The sequence below is a fragment of the Leptosomus discolor genome, chromosome 2, assembly GCF_034619465.1.
Source record: "Leptosomus discolor isolate bLepDis1 chromosome 2, bLepDis1.hap2, whole genome shotgun sequence".
Lineage (NCBI taxonomy): Eukaryota > Metazoa > Chordata > Aves > Leptosomiformes > Leptosomidae > Leptosomus > Leptosomus discolor.
The window spans coordinates 119,442-139,119 of record NC_141392.1 but is presented as its reverse complement, the minus strand read 5'-3'; the positions used below and the strand labels follow the sequence as shown (position 1 = coordinate 139,119).

At 39.8% G+C, this 19,678-nt stretch overlaps 1 protein-coding gene across 1 annotated transcript in view; it reads left to right on the top strand.

Annotated features, from left to right (window-relative positions):
• The first annotated feature begins 335 nt into the window (after positions 1-335).
• HEATR5B (HEAT repeat containing 5B) overlaps positions 336-19,678 on the top strand; it is a 59,276-nt gene continuing 39,933 nt past the window's right edge. The window contains exons 1-16 of the mRNA XM_086461811.1: positions 336-472; positions 3,244-3,455; positions 5,139-5,247; positions 6,620-6,769; positions 7,273-7,444; positions 7,826-7,983; positions 9,028-9,277; positions 10,847-11,002; positions 12,407-12,657; positions 13,110-13,221; positions 14,457-14,609; positions 14,894-14,993; positions 15,698-15,807; positions 15,961-16,124; positions 18,161-18,336; positions 19,569-19,674. Of these exons, the coding sequence (XP_086317937.1) occupies positions 347-472; positions 3,244-3,455; positions 5,139-5,247; positions 6,620-6,769; positions 7,273-7,444; positions 7,826-7,983; positions 9,028-9,277; positions 10,847-11,002; positions 12,407-12,657; positions 13,110-13,221; positions 14,457-14,609; positions 14,894-14,993; positions 15,698-15,807; positions 15,961-16,124; positions 18,161-18,336; positions 19,569-19,674 (2,505 nt within the window). The 5' untranslated portion in view covers positions 336-346. The remainder of the gene's footprint in view (positions 473-3,243; positions 3,456-5,138; positions 5,248-6,619; positions 6,770-7,272; positions 7,445-7,825; positions 7,984-9,027; positions 9,278-10,846; positions 11,003-12,406; positions 12,658-13,109; positions 13,222-14,456; positions 14,610-14,893; positions 14,994-15,697; positions 15,808-15,960; positions 16,125-18,160; positions 18,337-19,568; positions 19,675-19,678) is intronic.

Genomic DNA, 19,678 nt, shown 5'->3' with positions numbered 1-19,678 from the left:
AGGAGACAGTGAGGTGATTTCTTTACCTCTTTAGTGTGTCCCAACAGGGACTTCAATATATGTTTCTTGCCTGTAGGTGCCCTTTTTACAGTTAACTACTCTGTTCTTTGAAATACTAATGGATGCACTCAGTTGTAAATATGTCAGTAGATTTTGTGGGGGACTGCTTAGCTAAGACAAGTCTAAGCAGGCTGGAACCATTATACGATAGTCTATGGATTTCATCTTCATATTTTCATTTGATTTTCAAAGCTTTGTACCGTTGTGCTGTACTTTATACTAATGTTTACATTTTTATTTCAGAGTTGCTACACAAATTCACAGTTCAGCTGGAATTTAACCAGTTATGGAGCTGGCTCATAGTTTGTTATTGAATGAGGAAGCATTAGCTCAAATCACAGAAGCAAAGAGACCAGTCTTTATCTTTGAGTGGTTAAGATTTTTGGATAAAGTGCTGGTAGCTGCTAACAAGGTAACTTAATGTTGGTTTTTTTCCCCCTTCTTTCTAAGACATTTGTATGAATTTCACAGAATAGTAGGGGTTGGAAGGGACCTCTGGAGATCACATCTAGTCCAACCCCCTGCTAATGCAGCTTCACCTACAGCAGGTCACACAGGACTGCACCCAGGCGGGTTTTGAATGTCTCCAGAGAAGGAGACTCCATAACCTCCCTGGGCAGCCCGTTCCAGGGCTCTGCCACCCTCAGAGTAAAGAAGTTTTTCCTCGTGTTGAGGTGGAACTTCCTGCGCTCCAGTTTGTGCCCGTTGCCCCTTGTCCTGTCGCTGGGCACCACTGAGAAGAGCCTGGCCCAATCCTCTTGACACCCGCCCTTTAGGTATTGATAAGCATTGATGAGGTCCCCTCTTGGTCTTCTCTTCTCCAGGCTGAAGAGCCCCAGGTCTCTCAGCCTTTTCTTGTAGGAGAGATGCTCCAGCCCCCTCATCATCTTTGTAGCCCTACACTGGACTCTCTCCAGTAGTAACCTGTCTCTCTTGAACTGGGGGGCCCAGAACTGGACACAGCACTCCAGATGTCACCTGACCATGGCAGAGGGGGAGAAGAACCTCCCTTGACCTGCTAGGCACTCACTTCTTAATGCATCCCAGGATACCACTGGCCTTCTTGGCCACAAGTGCATGTTGCTGGCTCGTGGCTAACTTGCTGTCCGCCAAGACTCCCAGGTCCTTCTCTGCAGAGCTGCTCTCCAGCAGGTCAGTCACCAGCCTGTGCTGGTGAGTGGGGTTATTCCTTCCCAGATGCAGGACCCTACACTTGCCCTTGTTCAACTTCATCAGGTTCCTGTCCTCCCAACTCTCTGGCCTGTCCAGGTCTTGCTGAATGGCAGCACAGCCCTCTGGTGTGTCAGCCACTCCTCCCAGTCTTGTGTCATCAGCAAACTTGCTGAGGGTGCGCTCTGTCCCTTCATCCAGGTCGCTGATGAATATGTTCAACCCGACTGGACCGAGGACTGACCCCTGGAGAACACCACTAGTTACAGGCCTCCAACTAGACTTAGCACCACTGATCACAGCCCTCTGAGCTCTGTTCTTCAGCCAGTTCTCGATCCACCTCACTGTCCACTCATCTAACGCACACTTCCTACGCTTAACCTGTGAGGATGTGATGGGAGACAGCATCAAAAGGCTTCCTGAAGTCAAGGTAGACACCATCCACTGCTGTCCCTCATCTGTCCAGCCAGTCATGCCATTCTGGCTATCAGATTGGTCAAGGATGATTTCCCCTTGGTGAGTCCATGCTGACCACTTGTTTTCCTCCACATTCTGTGAGATGACATCCAGAATGAGCTGTTCCATCACCTTTCCAGGGATGGAGCTGAGGCTGACTAGCCTGTAGTTTCCTGGGTCCTCCTTTTTGCCCTTTTGAAGACTGGAGTGACACTGGCTTTCCTCCAGTCCTCAGGCACCTCTCCTGTTCACCATGACCTGCCAAAGATGATGGAGAGTGGCTTAGCAATGACATCTGCCAGCTCCCTCAACACTCATGGGTGCATCCCATCAGGGCCCGTGGATTTGTGGGTGTCTAGTTTGCATAGGTGTTCTTTAACCCGATCCTCCTCGACTGAGTGAAAGTCTTCATTTCTCCAGACTTTCTCTCCTACCTCCAGGGTCTGGGATTGCTGAGGGCTGGCCTTAGCAGTAAAGACTGAGGCAAAGAAGGCATTCAGTAACTCCGCCTTCTCTGTATCCTCCATCACCAGGATACCTTCCTCATTAAGTAGCAGGCTCACATTTTCCCTAGACTTCCTTTTGCTGCTGATGTACTTGAAGAAGCCCTTCTTACTGAACTTGACATCACTTGCCCGATTTAATTCCAAGCAGGCCTTAACCTTCCTCGTTGCATCCTTGCATGCTCTGACAGTGTTCCTATATTCCTCCCAAGTGGCCAGTCCCTTCTTCCCTTTGAGTTTTTCCGGAAGCTCCTTGCTCGTCCATCTCCTGCCTCCTTTGCTTCCTCACAGGGATACACCGATCTTGAGCTTGGATGACATGGTACTTGAATATTAACCAGCTCTCTTGGACCCCCCTACTTCCTAGAGCCCTAACCCATGGGATTCTTCCAAGTCCGTCTTTGAAGAGGCCAGAGTTGGCTCTCCTGAAGTTCAGGGTTGCAGTCCTACTTACTGCCCTGCCTCTTCGATGCAGGAGGATCCTGAACTCCACCATCTCGTGGTCATTGCAGTCAAGGTGGTTCCCAGCCTTCACATCCCCAACCAGTCCTTTGTTTATTTCATGCTAGAGAAAGTTAACAGGTAATGGCCAGGTGATAACTGTATCATTTCAGATTCAGCCTGAAAAGTCTGTATATTAGTTTGTAGCTACTTGTGTAATTGTAGGCAGTTGGTATGACTCTCTGTTATATAACACGTAGCTTGGCTTGAGTTCTTCGTTGTCATAAATATTTGGAAGGCAAAACCTTCCCTCCTGGAGTAGGGATTCTTCATGGTAAAAAGCTTTAAAGGATGTTCTAGACAGGTATTACTGTATTTTCAAGAAGTATTTTAAAAATGTAAAAATTAAATAGGGTAACAGCTAATTCTGAGCATTTAGAATCTGTCTCTGTTATTATTGAACATGTCTCAAATCTCTGTGAGACAAGCAATTTACTGAATTACATGCAAGTGGGAGTGGTATAAGATTTACGTCAATCTCTTGTAGGTTTTTCTGGGTGTTGGAGGCAAGACACAGTATTAAATAACTTATTTATTTTTGGTGTATTAACAGACAGATGTCAAGGAAAAACAGAAGAAACTTGTAGAACAGCTAACAGGACTCATCAGCAGTTCCCCTGGGCCACCTACGCGAAAACTACTAGCAAAAAACCTTGCTGCTCTCTACAGCATTGGAGACACATTTACTGTTTTTCAGACACTTGACAAGTGTAATGACATCATCAAGAGCAAAGATGATACTGCAGCCTACCTGCCTACAAAACTGTATGTTTAATATTAAGTAGGAAAAGAGGAATGAATTTTAAGCGAAGTGGTCCTGGATTTTATAGAAGAACCTGCCTGTATATGTGCATGTTATGTTGACTTATATTTTGCATGTGTATTTGGAGTTCACATATGCTTGATATAGCAGAGAAAAGAACAGGATTGAGATTGTGGAGGGCAGGACTCAAAGGTGACCCATGCATGGCTATCTGAAAGTGAGATGCTTTTCTCTAGGCAAGGGACAATCTTATGTTTCTTCACATGCTTATGTCCTGGAGAAGATAACAGTTCATGAAGTAATGCAATGAAGAAATTCCACCTGCGTAATTATTGCTGATTGCGCTCAGGTACTCCATTTAAGACGGAACCTGCACATTGTCAAACGGGCATTATCTACGCCCAGAGAATTGTAACCCCATTTTGTAAGCACGCTTTTTTTTCCCCATCAAACACTGCTTGTTTATATTCCCCTACTGCGATATACCGCACAAGTCTCTCCAACAGAGTCTGTATACTTGCATGTGTGTGTGCATGTATGTGCAATCCAGTTTGCCTTTACTTATAGGAGCAGTCTCACTGGTAGGAATTTAGTTAGTGCCACAGCTTCCGTAGAAACTGGTTTTTAGTACTTTCCCAGATGTACTGCTTCATGTGTTCACAGTGTCTAGTGAACCCCAATTTGGGCTTACCTTCAGACATTATTGTAATAATAGGATTTAACAATAAAATCTGAAATAGTCACTGTTTGCGTAGATACCGTCCTCCTTTTATTTGAAGCTGTTAAAACTCTGGGGAACTTGTATAACTGGGAAGGGTTTTATACTGTAACATGCTCTGAAACTTATGCTACTCATTCAAGTGGTAGTCCAGAAGGTTTTTTACTGTGTCATTTTGAGTTTCAGTTTTTGGCATTTGTGTAGAGGAGTTGTGTGGGAAACATGCCTATTAAGGGGTCAGCTGTAATGAGTTTGTAACAAATAGCTTTGCTAAAAAGTCATTTACCCAAGAATTTTGGGTTTTAAAAAAAGCCTTGCTCCTTCCTAACGAAAAAGTGCAGGTTTTCAGGAGCTGTTTCTGTGACTGTCCTGGAGCAATTTGTGTATGTAACTGCAGCATAGTATTACTTAAAATATTGCTAATCTCAGATGGCAGGGCAAGGAAAATGTATATGTAACTATTTATGGATCCAGTGATTCCTGCAGTGCCTATGAATTTAATTGTGTTATGCAATAGTTTATGCATTTTAAGTTCTTTGGCTTGAAAAAAACCCCATCATTCATTATCTACAAAAATGTGTCAGGATGTGTATAACGGGTAGGGATTATCCTGGAGGTGCTTGAAAAAGAGACAGTTTATTGAAACACAAAACTCTAATCTTGCTGAGATTTCTGCATATACTTGTCTTCTGCAGAATTTTCCACTCTGTGTGTAGATCCTGTAGCAGTAGCTATTCAAATACATTTCTGTTCTTATAATATAAGCTAATAACTTTTCTGTTACTTTTCTTGAAAACAAAAAAATTATTTAAATGCACAGTGTTAAAACTAAGCCAGTATAACTAGTGGAGAATAAACAGATTTTTATTCATCGATGGTGATTACAGCATACATTTCTATTTAAGTATTTGTCTTCATTTAGATGATACAGAAAAAGAGTACACTGACTAATGTCTTTTTTTCATAGGGCTGCTGTGGCATGTGTTGGAGCATTTTATGAAAAAATGGGCAGAATGCTGGGTAGTTCTTTTCCAGAAACAGTGAATAATCTTTTAAAGTCTCTGAAAAGTGCTGAGGTAAGTTTCAGATAATTTTATATATGCGGTCTTGATTCTATTTAAACTGAAACCTGCTTCCTCCGAAGGTGTTTGCAAAAATGCCTGGTTTGTTTGTCTTCTACCTAGAAAAAAGCAAATTGCTTACATAGTTAGTATCAAGTTGAACACGTGCATGTATTTTTACTGCAGAGAGTTTGGAGTTTTGTCATGAATATTCTAGTAGTTGCTTCGTAGCGCCATCGATACTTAAAATTGCAAAATGGTTGTATGTACCATTTCTAACTGCTGTGTTAGGATTTCTGCTTATGTACCCTGACTAAATACTCAGTTGTTTAAAAATGAATAATAAATACTTACTCTGCATGTAACCAGGATACATTGTGCTCTGAAAAGAGAGAGTGGTCCTAATACTGAGAGAGTGTGTCTGGGGCTGTCAGTGGGTCTGATTTGACACAAATAGCTCTGTTCAGTGTTTGTCTGGTTTGGGTTGTTTGGTTTCTATTTTAAATCTGTGGCAAGTTGGAAGGAGTACTGATTGTGTGGATCTTGTCCTGGCAGCTGTTTTCTTTGGCTGTACCTGTGTGATGGTATAGTAGGAAGTTGTGGACTACTTGGGCTTCCTGTTCTCTCATATCAACTGTTTTTTTTTTTTTTCCCTGAGGCTGCAGCAGATAAATTGGATTGTCTGGGCTCATCTTAGTTTATGTGACAACTGAGGCAGTTTAGTAAAGCTATGTATAGTGCTTACTGCTGTCTAGAACCAGCAGGGTATTGGTTGTATATGACTTCAGTGAACTACATGATAAATCATAGAATCATATCGTTGGAATGGTTGCATTAGGTTGGAATAGACCTCTAAGATCATCAAGTCCAACCGTTGACCCAACACCACCATGCCAACTAAACTGTATCTACAAGTGCCACATCAACACGTTATTTGAACACCTCCGGGGGCGGTGACTCCGCCGTCTTGCTGGGCAGCCTGTTCCAATGTTTGACTTCTCTTTTGGTAAAGAAATTCTTCCAAATGGCCAATCTAAGCCTCCCCTGGCACAACTTGAGGCCATTTTCTGTCGTCCTGTCTCTAGTTACTAGGGAAAAGAGACCAACCGCACCTCACTACACCCTCCTTCCAGGTAGCTGTTGAGCCATAAGGTCTCCCCTCAGCCTCCTCTTCTCCAGACTAAACACCCCCAGGTCCCTCAGCCGCTCCTCACCAGACCTGTTCTCCAGACCCGTCACCAGCTCCGCTGCCCTTCTCTGGACACGCTTGTTTCCAAAAATATTCCTGCACAGAAGCAGGAAAATGCAGAATTGTGCATCTGGTTCTTGATAGAAGTACTGTGTTCATTTTTGCACAAATGTTTTTTTTGTGTGTGTGTGTGTTCAGTCTCAGGGCCGCAGTGAAATTCTGATGAGTTTACAGAAAGTCCTAAATGGACTTGGAGGAGCAGCAGCTTCTTGTCACCGTGATATTTATAAGAATGCCCGATCTCTGTTAACGGACAGATCTATGGCTGTACGATGCACAGTGGCTAAGGTGGGTGTGTTTCTCACCAGTCCTAGAAATTCTTATGCTGTGGCTGTGAAGTACCTGCAGTTGAACTGTTTATTATAGGAAATTTGGTAATTGCATGGGCAAGGTAAGATCTTACTAGTTGTCTGAAGGCTCAGACATTTGACTTATTTCATGTAAATGGACGTACTACTGTCTTCCCCACTACTAGTGGAGGTAATAGTGTCTTCCCCACTTCATAATAGGAGATAAATATATTAGCTGTGAGCCTCAGTGGGAGAAGGTAACATAGTTCTTTTGTTGTGCTTTCCTCTTTTTATTTATGTATTAACCGATTTCGTGGGTCCTCTGATTGTTTACTCAGCTGAGTTATTAGGTAAATAGGAGTATGTGTGGGGGGGAAGTTAAGTCTTAAAATATTCATATTAAAATATTTGCTGAATAAACCTGACAGTTACACTGATCCTTAGACAAAAGGTGAGAATGGTCTCCATTGGTGCTTAGCAAGTCTTTTTTTTTTCCTACAGTGTCTGCTGGAATTACAGAATGAAGCAGTGTTTATGTGGACAGCTGAACTAGAGAATGTTGCAACGCTGTGCTTTAAAGCTCTGGAAAACTCAAACTATGGTGTGCGAGTTGCAGTGTCAAAGCTTTTGGGGACGGTCATGGCTACAGCACTGATACCAAAACAAGCCACAGGTACAAGTCCTTCTGGATTGCATTTCCAAGTGGACAAACTGCATCTTCAGTACCATATTACAAGGCAATGTTGCAGGATATATTTTTGTTCTGGTAGAAGGAAGGTTGTAGGTGGATTGTTTGGTTTTATAAACTCTAAGCTAAAAAGAGTAAAGAGTGCAGAATCCCTGTTGTAGTCATGCAAAGAAAGAGAGAGCAAACTGTCAAAAATCACCTGGGAAAAGTAGCTTGTTTTTTAAGCATGAAAGCAAGCTGTTATCTGAAATGTTGGCTAGATTTATGTTTCCAAGACGGTTTTGAATTGGTAAGTCTCGTTTCAAGATCATTGCTTGTATTGGTTGGAACTTTGGGATTAAATGATTGCTTTTCTTTTTGCAAAAGTGATGCGGCAGAATGTGAAGAGAGCCACGCTTGAGGAGGTCTTGGAACTCATGGCCACAGGATTTCTGCGAGGAGGATCTGGTTTCCTAAAGAGTGGTGGAGAGATGTTAAAAGTAGGAGGATCTGTCAATAGGGAAGTGCGAGTTGGTGTTACCCAGGTTTGTCATAAACTGTAATATTTTTTGTATATTTTTTTAAAAATAAAGTAACATTTCTACATAACTAACCCTTTTAGTAGTAAAAATACACACTTCTTTATTTGGTTATAAATTAACTTACAAGTCTAGTCTGACTCACCTTTGTGAGATGTTTTGAGAGATGTACCTGTGCTGTCGTTCGCCTAAGTTTCTTTCTTTCTTTTATTATTGATGTGCAGTAAAAATAGATTAAAATATGTGCTAAGGAAACTTAGTGTGATCAGTGTATATTAGGTGGGATTAACTTGCAAAAATATTTGAAAACTTAGTGTGTTAAAGACTTGAGCTCCGTATTTAAATTTATTTCTTTTTAGAGAGGACACACTGTTGTCCTTCTGTGTGTGCTTGGCTTTCTTTTCAGCTGCTGGGTAGTTTGCAGCCATGATTCGTTAAACTACATTTCTTCTCTCCATGTTGTCTGTCTTGAGGAGGTGAAATCTGCTGAATGTGAAAGCTCCACTTGTCTGACAGAGAAAGGTGGCAGCAGCATCTCTTCAAATTCAGGCGTTCTCACTCTGATATATGTTTCAATATGCTGCAGTAATTTGCCGGAATCCGGATTTTTTTGATCCTAGGCTATTTCGTGAAACCCTTTTGTTTTTCTCAGCCTTTTTGAGGTGAACTTGGCAAAAATGCCCAGTCTTCATTGTGAATTAGAACATGTTCATGTTGCTGCTGTTAATGACATTACGTTCTTAAAATTTTTAGAAAGAGACACATTTAGAGCAAAGGATTGGGTTTTCTTGCTGTCACCCAAAGAGTATTTTGCGCTTCACAGTACAGAAGTTGCTCTTGGCACTGGAAACAGTTTAGCTTCAATGAAAAAGACCTGGCTAATGGATTGATTCATCCTGCTTAGCCTCACTAGGGTTGCTTATTACTAACTGGTATTGCTACTTTACTGCATTATGCATGAGTATAATTGTGCTCTTTAGTCTTTGGTGACTGAATATAGTCTTTTGTTTCTGTTTTAATTGGATCTGTATGCAACTTCTGAATTTGCAGGCCTACGTTGTCTTTGTTACAACATTAGGAGGTCAGTGGTTGGAGCGCAACTTTGCTACGTTTTTGTCTCATGTACTTGATCTGGTGTCCCATCCTCGTGCAACTCAGACCCACGTGGAGGCAGTGTACTCTCGAAGATGTGTGTCCTTTATCCTGAGAGCAACTGTGGGCAGCTTACTTGGGGAGAAAGCACAGATTGCAGCTGCCAAAGATATATGTCAAGCCATTGGTAAACAAATGAAGGCAGTGGGTGAGAACCATTTTTCTTTATTTGAGACTAGATGAAGGTTACTGTCATTATACTGGGTCAGCCATTTTTCAGCTTTCTTCTACTATGGGAAGTAATTTTGTTGTTATGTTGAAAGATAATTCAGCTGTTTTCTGTTTGAAATATGATATGCAAAATGTAAGTTCTACTTGAAAAGTGATTGCATGAAACTGCCTTGTTATCCTGTGATGGCTTTTGACATTGTATTTGCTTAGAATGGAAGTGGGGAAAAAAGTGTGCATTTGCAATCGATCTTGGGATAGGTTGTGTTGAAAGTAGTGCAGAGTTCTTTACTACCAGTATTGAAGATCCTGTAGGTCAGGTTCTTGTAGGTCCTTGCATATCCCCCACTAATATCCATACTGACATCCAATTGGATTTTACAGGTGACAAATAAAGAGGCCATCTGAAGACTGGAATTAGAGAAGATAAATGTGGCCCCTTTGCGGAATATGTAATCACTAAGAGGACTGACAAAACTGTGTTGACATTTGTTTCTTATGAAATGAGTTAATTTGAGCTGGAGATTAAGAAAGTAAACTGGAATTGCACAACAATGCATTTAACAAAACATCTGTTCCTTCTTCTTTTCTGCTGCCATCTAATTTGAGTTTAAAGTAATGTTTAGCATGTGGAAATGGAATTGATTTTGAAACTTTTGCAGGTTCTTCTCAGAACGATTTTTTGGTAGGGTAGGTATGGAACAGTAAAAGGGTTCCGATTACAGTAAGTATTTCTTCCAGGAAAATAAGCTATTGGAAATGCGACTTCTGCGATGAAACAGTTGCAGAAATTCTTCCTCCTGCCATCTTGTCTAGTTGCAGGAAATTCCATTATGTATTTGGATGATCAGAAGAACTGTTTTATTTTTTGAGCACTTCTGATTAATTTGATGATATATTAGAAGGATTTTTAACTGGTAATGATTGCTTTCCTTCATCTAAGGGTGATGCTTTTCTGAATTTGTACAGTGGTAGACATATAAATATTAATCTGATACTAAAGTCCCTTTTCTTTGAAGTGACTGTTTCTGCTTTTGGGATATTGTGTAGGAGAAAACCTACAGTAGGATCTAGGAACTTAATTGGATAACTTTAAGATGGTTAGAGGTTGTACTTACTTATTTACCAAAGGTCTGTTGTTTTTTAGTTTCTTTTTTTAGTTTTATTTCGTATATATGCATGCAAATTTGTATGCAGAACCTAGATATGTCAAGATTATATTTTTAGTTACTGTGCATAGATACAATATACACATGCTGTATATGTATATACTTGCTTTTGCTGTGCTACCTCTTAGTGCACTGCCATCCATAGTAACTGCTGGGCATCTGTTTTTCATGGTCTGTGAATGATTGTGTTTGGCTGATAGCTGTAAAACTATTTCTCTTCAGAATGTGTTTGCTTTGTGAGTTCACGCAATGAGCAAACTTGCGGTTTTGTTTTAACGTAGGGTTGATGTCAAAACTGAACTGTCCCTTTCTATCCTGTATATGGTCAGGTGTGATTCAAATGGTAGTTAATCAATATATTTTTGTTTTCTTTTCTGCAGAAGCAGTAGTGAATGATGCTAACAGTGAAAATAAATCAGGAGCTGCTGATGTAGCCGCAAGCCAGCACGTAATGGTGTGTGCCCTCCAGGAACTGGGTAGTCTGGTTCAGAGTCTGAATGCCACTGCATCTCCTCTTATTCAAGAACCCTCTATTGGTATGCAAATAAATTTAAATAGATTAAATGAGACATTTGAGCAGTGAATATGAAATATCATTAAATCTAGTTAAATAATAAATTAATATGCGAGAAATGAATTGATGAAATTGGTGCTCCCTGTAGTACTCCAGCTTATTTTGTTTAGTACTCTAACTTTAGTTCAAGTTTGACCAAGTATTAAGCAACTGTTTTGATCAAAGTCTGCCTGAACCTCTTTTTCAGGGTGAGTAAAGTTGTGATTTTTAGCATTGCTTTGTTTCCGATAATGGTTTTATAGGAAATACATTGTTTTGCTATATAAGGTCTGAAATACTTGCTCCTGGAAAGCTGTATTGCCTTCAGAGACCAAATGTATGTGGGGAGGTTGAGAGCGTTTTGTCGAGATTGAAGCTGTGGACAGTCCCATTTTAAAAAGCTCATTGTTTGGCTTTGGTTGACTAGGGTTTGTGTGGGGTTTTCTTCTTGTTTGTTTTAACATCTGAATCCATGTTTATACTGTAGTGTTGCAGTTTCAAGTTTTTCAATTTGTGGACACCAATGTTTTTTCCAATGGAAGTGCAAGCTCCTTTAGTCGTTTCATTATGTAGATTGTTGTGTTAATGCGTATGACATTCTTCTCATGCTGATTTTGCTCCAACTATGGGGTGGGGAAGACTGCTCGTATTTACTCCTTCTGGCTGCTGTGCCCCATAAGAACAGAGGGGACTATATCAGTGTTATCTCTGCTAGCTGCTATGAAGTAAGCAGGTAGAACTTGTTCACTAGCTACAGAGAAAACAAGAGGTAAGGCAGCACTGGGGGCTTTGAAGTAGGAGTTTGCAAAGTTAGCGATCTGGCCTGAGGAAGGTGTTGGTGTGGAGACAGATTGGACTGAAGAGCTCACAGTTAGAAAGTGGGATTAGCTAGGCATGGAGGTTCAGAAAGTGTAGAAGGATGGTGGCTTGGTGCAAGGGAGGCAGGACGGTGCCAAAAGCAGAGCACAGCGGTCAGTGACATCTGTACCACATGTTTGTCTACAATGTGAAGCAAAACACAAGATTAGCCTTACTGTTACTTTGTTATTGGCAATCTGTGTAAAAGATGGGCAGATTGTAGGAATCATCCAGTGCCTGTTCCCTTATGTAGGGTTACAGCCTCTTTTCGGTTGTGCCAAGTAGTAGAAGTCAGTGCTGTGGCCCTGGCAGCTCCAGCTTTGCTGGTAAAACCTGATGTGGAGCAGCATAATGCTAGTAACACTTCTGTCTTTCCTTAAAGAAAAAGGGAAAGTCATAAAATTCAAGTACTTTAATTCTGACTTTCTGAACTTTCATGTTGCCTGTCTAGTATTGATTCAATTTACTTGTCTGCATATTTTAACAAGCACATCATAACTTAAAAGACTGTAAACTCTCTTTTCTCTAGGTCTGTTGGAGACAGTGACTTCAGTTCTTCTTCATCCCAGCATGGCTGCTCGACTTGCTGCCGCATGGTGTTTGCGGTGTGTAGCTGTGGCGTTGCCTTTTCAGTTGACTCCATTTTTGGATAGATGTGCAGAAAGACTCAACAATCTGAAGACTTCCCCTGAAGCTGTTAGTGGCTACAGTTTTGCAATGGCTGCTTTGTTAGGTGGCGTGCATCAGTGTCCCTTAGGTATTCCTCATGCCAAAGGAAAGGTGAGATAATGAGTGTTTCATCAGTGAGTGTACTAAAAGATAAACCTTTCTAATCTAGAAGTCATAGCTTTACAGAATGTGTGACGTGGTAACGAGTTAAAGCATTATTGAAATTGAACTTGTGCTTAACGAGAGAGCAATGGCCAGAGCATGTGTTTGTAGTGTTTCAGTTACAATATTTGACAGCTTTTTTCCCCCTCTTTCTTTCAAATTTGCATTCTTGTTTGGCATATTAATGAATAATTGCTGAAGAGAATACTATTGTCTGTATTGTTGTATGCAAAACACTGATCATTTGCATGAAATGTAAACTGAATTCGTTCTTTATGGAAGGTCAATTTAAATGGTTCGAGAACATCTTTATATATAGTCAGTAAAGGTGGATGCGTAGCAGTAGCTTGGAGTAGCTTAATTTATATTTTTAAAATCCATTGGTTTTGTCATTGGTGCAGATGGTGGTCAGTATTGCTGAGGATCTGTTACGAACGGCTGCACAAAACAGCAGACTCTCCTTGCAGCGGACTCAAGCTGGATGGCTTTTACTTGGAGCACTTATGACTTTAGGTTTGTGAAAACGGTTGCTTTCTGTTTTACTTTAATGCTTGTCCAATATTTCTGATTATCAACTGTGGCAAATGGTCGCTACAGATAATTAGTCCAGTATCTAGCACAGGAGTATTTATACCAAGGGCAACAGAGTATTAGTGCATTTATTTCAGCAGTGCTGATTATGTTGGGGAGAAGTGAAATATTAGTGTTTATGTAAGCTGAAGGATAATAGCAGGTGTCCTACCTAAACAAAATTCTGCTTGATTTTTAGAAACTCAGCGTTTAGTCTTTCTGTGAAAAGGGCAAAATTGCCCATAGTCTTCCCTCTTTAATACTGTGGTGCAGAAGAAATGGACTTTAAATAAAACGTGATGAGCATTCCAACAAGCTGCATGTGTGCCTCTGGATAGGCAACAGTACTGATTAGGAGTGTTACCAGTTCAAAATACAACCGAATGACTTTTTTCCTATCTGCCATCACAGAAATAGCGGAAACCACATTTTGAGAGGTTTTAAGTATGCTCTTGAATTTTGCAGCAATAGTGGGGTTTGGGGTGTTTTTGTTGTTGTTGTTTGAGGGTTTTTTTGTACCGGAAAATATGGTAAAGTTCTGATGCATTCTGCAGTATTTTGATCTCTCAGCAAATACCATTTTGTATTTCATCTTACTTCTCTAAATGTTTTCTTTTTTTTTTTTTTTAGCAGCCTATTGTCATGTTTTTCTAACAGTGTAGCCCTATTTTGGTTGTCCTCCGATATATTTGTACTGGCACTTGCACTGGATCTTCTGGAGCTTTTTCAGAAGTTTTCTTTAGACTTGACAGTTAAGCTAGTTACATAATCAGTAACTGTAAGTTATTTTTCAACTCATTTAATGGACAAGCTAGGATAGGCTAAAGAGCTTGCCTTCAAAATAGTAATATGAAAAAAACCAAGTCAATAAAAAGATAGGAAAAAGACAGTTGGCAGAGGTTACGTGTTACATGACAATGTATAGAATTGCCTAGTTCCTATTTTTAGGTAAGTCCATTTGTTGATATCAATACTATATATATACTATTTATTTGCCACACTTTCAATCTAGAAATTGAAAAGAATTTCTTTTGTTTTTCATTGTTTAAGTAGGCAGAAAAGGAGGAAAAGTGAAGTAAGAGAAAAATAGCTTAAAGAGCAAAAGCCTTCATGGCAGATTTTTCACACTTGGTTAAATACAAGTTTTTATTACACTGTCACTCTATTTTTTTGCGTAGGTCCTTCTGTTGTTCGGTATCATCTGCCTAAGATGTTGCTGCTGTGGCGAAATGTGTTTCCACGTTCTCTAAAGGAGTTGGAAGCAGAGAAGGCAAGAGGAGATTCTTTTACCTGGCAAGTAACGCTGGAAGGGCGTGCTGGAGCTCTGTGCGGTAAGAATTTCAGACTTCGAGGTTACAAGTGCCCAGTAAACGTGATCGCAAGTATTACAGAGGGCACTCTCGTAACTTCCCTGCTTTCTTTGAAAATGAGTAAGAAGTGTCAGGTTTTCATCAACGTGACCTAGTTTTGGCATATAGTTTTATGAACGTCACACTGTCTTTGAATAAACATTTTTAATTGCTGCTTTTTTATATTATCTTAGGATCGGTATCATGCTCATGCTTTGTATTTGTTTGTTTCAGTAAAATTTGAATTTAAACTATTTTGTTATTAGCTATGAGAAGTTTTGTTGCTCACTGTCCTGAGCTCCTTACTGAGGATGTGATCAGGAAATTGATGACACCCATAGAATGTGCCATGACAATGATGTCTCAGTAAGTAGGCAGTTTTTGCTCTTTATTTAGTTTTGTCTTTTCCTGGACCTGAAATACTAGAACTAATTTGTTTTAATTCATCATCTCACCTAGTACTGTGCTGTTGCTGCCTGTCCATGTTGAAAAAAAGCTTTTGTGAGCATTGTGTTTGTGGTCGTTAGCTTTGTAAAAGTATATTATTGCATAGCCTGTGCTGAAGGGCCTACCGTGGTATACTTTTGTTAACTGTATTTTGGATTTCCAGTTCAGTGAGCTTTTGAATTCGTGGTTTGCTTATCCTTGTGCAAGAAATGAGAAAGCTAAGATACTGTATACTAGACCTAGGTGTTAATCAACATACTCTTATGAAGTGTATTAATGAAAATACTTTAAAAGTTTTACAGAATAAAAGAAAAAACAAAGTTTTGAGTTGGGTTTTGTGGTTTGGTTTCTCCCCCCCACTTCGCCCCTGTTAAAATAAGAGTTTCTTCTGGGGAGGTACTTGACTCTGATTTAGATCAGTGTATGGGGTTTTTTTAAAAAAAAAGTTTGCTCCTTACCATTACCTCTGAAGATGTACTGATAATTGAATAGTGTTACTCAGAGTAGTTCTCTGAACACTGTTTTCTTGTCTTGGCTAGGGACATGTGAAAAGAAATGGGGAAATAATCTTTTCAGTAACTGCAATATTTCTGATTGTCTCTCTTTCTCTTTTGATTATATAGCATTCCATCAGTAATTAAAGCCCATGGAGCTCATCTCAAAGCTAGTGCAGCTATGGTGCGTTTAAGACTTTACGATATATTGGCTTTATTACCTCCAAAGACATATGAAGGTACATAAATTTTCCAGTCTTGTCAGGTTTATTTCTCTGTCTGTTTGCTACCTGGTAATAGTACATGCTTTGATTTGTAACTTCTGATCACTAGCTGAAATGTTTTGGATAAGCAGCAGCAGCAATGATTCTTTTTAATGTCTGTCCTTTTAGGATCATTTAATGCGCTTCTTCGAGAGTTGGTAGCAGAATTTACTTTGACAGACAACTCTGCTAATACAACCACATCACTCCTAAGGTCTCTTTGTCATTATGATGATAGTGTTCTTCTTGGCTCTTGGCTGCAGGAAACGGATCATAAGTCAATTGAAGATCAGGTAACAAAAGCTAGAAGAATAATGCATTGTCTGCACTGTCTGTCCGTGTGATGTATGTGTGGGAGAAGCCTTCTAAAACTGCAGCTTCACACCTTGTTTTTAGTCTTATTTCAGAGGTTTTCTTAGATATAAGGCCTTCCATGTACAGTGGACAGTTTTGATTAAAAACTGCCTACAGCTGAGATACAAATTTCATAACCCTACTCATGTGGTTGTGGTTAGTGAGCTAACCTAAGAAAACAACACTCCCCCTGCCCCACCCATCTTCCTAGTCTAGCAGTTGTTCTCTTACATATTTTTTTGAACTAGAAGAAATGTAAATTCCACTTAACATGTTTTATAATGAAAATACCAGTATTGCAGATGGTGTTATAGCAAAAAAAAGATATAACTGGTTTTGTAGGTGTAGTATGAAATTGTACATTTCATTTGGAAGTGTTGACACAGTTTTGTTTGAGTTGTAAGGAATTTGCCACACTTCTAAAAAACCCTGAGTCTTTGAAACATAGGAACTAAAAATTTTAAAACAAGGCAGCAAGTATTGCTATGGGGGGTCTCGCTTAATAAAATGTTGGTAATGTTGATCCAGTTATCTTTTTTTTTCATATGGCCCTTGGAGAAGTAATGTAGCATAGGGAACAATTTGTAAAAGTTAAATAGTGTAAGAAACTATCTGGTAATAGTGTTCTCTTCGCTTTCCTAATTTGTGGTGACTAGGAAGGGGCTGGCAGCCTCTTTTCCAGCCTTTTACCCTCATGTATTTCAGGATTTAATGACATGGAAGAAAAATGTTTGTCCATCTGGGTATATCCACCAACCTATCTCTGTCTTCTTCATAATTCTGCTCTGGTTTTTGATTTCTCAGTGAACTGTATTCCCTAGACAACTGGCTGTTCTGAGCATTTACTGAACTGTGCCATCATAAACTTTGCAACTCAGCTTCTCATAAATTACTTGGCGTGAGAAGAAGGGGGCAGCTGAAAACACCCCTTCTGCTGCAGCATATGTATTAGTGGCAATGTTTCTCAGAAGGCAGCTATCTTGACTGAGCAGATCCAAAAGCCAAGACTGATACCAAGTGTGAGAAACCAAGGGGAATCTGTCTCTATGAAAAGATGAACATGTCAAAGTGAAAAAAGGGTTTCATAAATTTCTCTTGTTTGTTGTGGTGGACATAATGGACTTCCAGTGCAGTCTTCAATTCACAGAGCTTTCTGGGGTGCTCCCCCAGCCCTGGGCCCTCATTTGTGGTGGAGGTGTTTGTTTTTTGGGTTTTTGTTTTTGTTTGGTTTTTTTGTTGTTGTTTTTTTTTTATTAACCTCTAACCTGTTAAACAGTGTCACTGTTGGTAACTGAAGCCATGTAGCGCATCACAGGATTCTGTTGTACTTGGTCATGTTTTATTTTTTAGCGATATGCCCGTCTCAACAGATGTTTGCTTTGTTTTCTGACCTTTAATAAGAATACAGAGCTACTAGATTCTAATTTTGTTTCATGATTGAATAACAAGTTACGAAAATAAGTTTTTCTTCAGAGAAAATAGATTGTTTAATTGTGCTTCCTGAAATATGATGATTAAGAAGTATTTTCATGATGAGAGAAATGTTAGTAATTTTAGTACTGTTTCTAAGTCTTTCTGTGTAAGGAATCATCACATCTAAAACTGATTGTGTAATATACTGTGTTGTAACGCAATGCTCGGAGTGTGAATGAATAACCTTTTTTCTGAAATGTCACTTTGTAGTCAGTGATTCAGAAGCTACTATTAGTACCAGAATTAATCTGCTTTTCTTTAATTTTCATCTCTTACTACCAGGAGTGATAGTTTATCCAGCTGTTTACTGCTTTGACCCTCTGGGATTTAGCTGGCTCTGTAAATGCTAGTGGGCACATGCATGGGGACACTGCAGTTGCATTCAGGTGTTGGTAAATTTTGTTGTTCTAAGCTACTGCATACGTGTTTTGGTTATCTCTATTTCCAGATTTTATGTATGAAGGTATATTCAGAGGTATTCCTATTATGTGGCATTTTGCAGCTTCAGCCGAACAGTGCATCTGGAAGTGGTGCTTTGGAACATGATCCGTCTTCCATTTATTTGCGCATCCCTGCTGGTGAAGCTGTGCCCGGTCCCCTTCCTTTAGGAGTATCTGTCATCGATGCATCTGTGGCTCTCTTTGGTGTGGTTTTTCCTCATGTCTCTTACAAACATAGGTCAGTTTACATCAGTGTTCGATTTCAGAATCTAATGCCTTGTTCTGTGGATAGTGTTATGTTTCAAATATTGGGTTTTTTTCTTGAAATAAGAATCTACTTTGATATCAACTGTTTTTAAATTCAGAGTTCAGTATTTGGTGTTCATTATGTCTCTATTCCAGACTATGTCTACTCGGCTTAGAAATAAGGTGATTTCCTCAGTTTTATCGGTTTTGAAGATTAGGATTCAGAGGTGGAAACTAGATTCTTGCTCTCCTCTTCCTGCGTTTAACAGTAGTAATATCTCTGCAACCAAAATTTCCTGCGAAAATATCCACTGCAATTAACTTCAAATCAGCTTTGAAAACATAGCAGTGGTATCCATTGAATTTCACTTGGCTTCCATGAGTAAGACAATTTGATTTATACTCAGCAAATGATTTTATCATGATGAAAACAAGGAAATGGAATTCAGCTTATTTCCTTTGTGTTCCACGTTATCTTTGCAGAGTTATGAGTTGTCAGGACTACTGTTGTTGTTCAGTTTAGCTAATTCATCAGTGAGCACAGAGTGAAGGCAGCTCTAATACGCATTTCAAAGTAAAATTATCCTTCAGTGCAATCCTGATGGGAACAGTTTTTTCCTAGCAGTCGATCTCATTTTGCAGTAAGCACAGGATAGACTTGAGGCCAGCTTGCGGTAATTCAACTTGATCTGTAGCTGTGGAAAGATTTGGTTGGGGAACTGCCGAGTAGTTAAGAATACAGGTTTTTCGTTATACTCCTGTTCTTGGTGTCTTCTATAGGGAGTACTCCTCCCAGTAACACTTTCTGGCATGGTTAGATGGGGGGAAAATGGAGGTTAAATGAGGAGAACAATAGGAACAATAATAAGAATATGGAGGGTAACACTGTTTTGAATGGTAGTGGAGAGACAGTATTTTTCCGCTCTTGTCCTCATAGTTTTCTAGTTATACAGCCAAATGTATCTGAAGACTCGCTTTTGTCTTGCTGGTGTTTTCTTCAAAAGGAATAGTAAACATCTGTGGATGAGCTAAAAGAACCAGCAGAGGGACGTTCAGAATAACTCTACCCTTTCTACCTAAAGTGAATATCTTCTGCAGCCCCTGAAGCATAAATTCTGTGACTAAGCTTAAAAGGCCCTGTTGTTTGTGCGTTTTTTTACCAGCTCTGGTTTAGTTTGTGTTTTGAAAGAATGTAACTTAATTATGTTCTTTCCTTTGTTTTAGATTACAGATGTTGGATCACTTTGCTGAATGTGTCAAGCAGGCTAAAGGTGTTCGCCAGCAAGCTGTGCAGCTTAATATCTTTACTGCTGTTCTTAGCGCCTTGAAGGTAA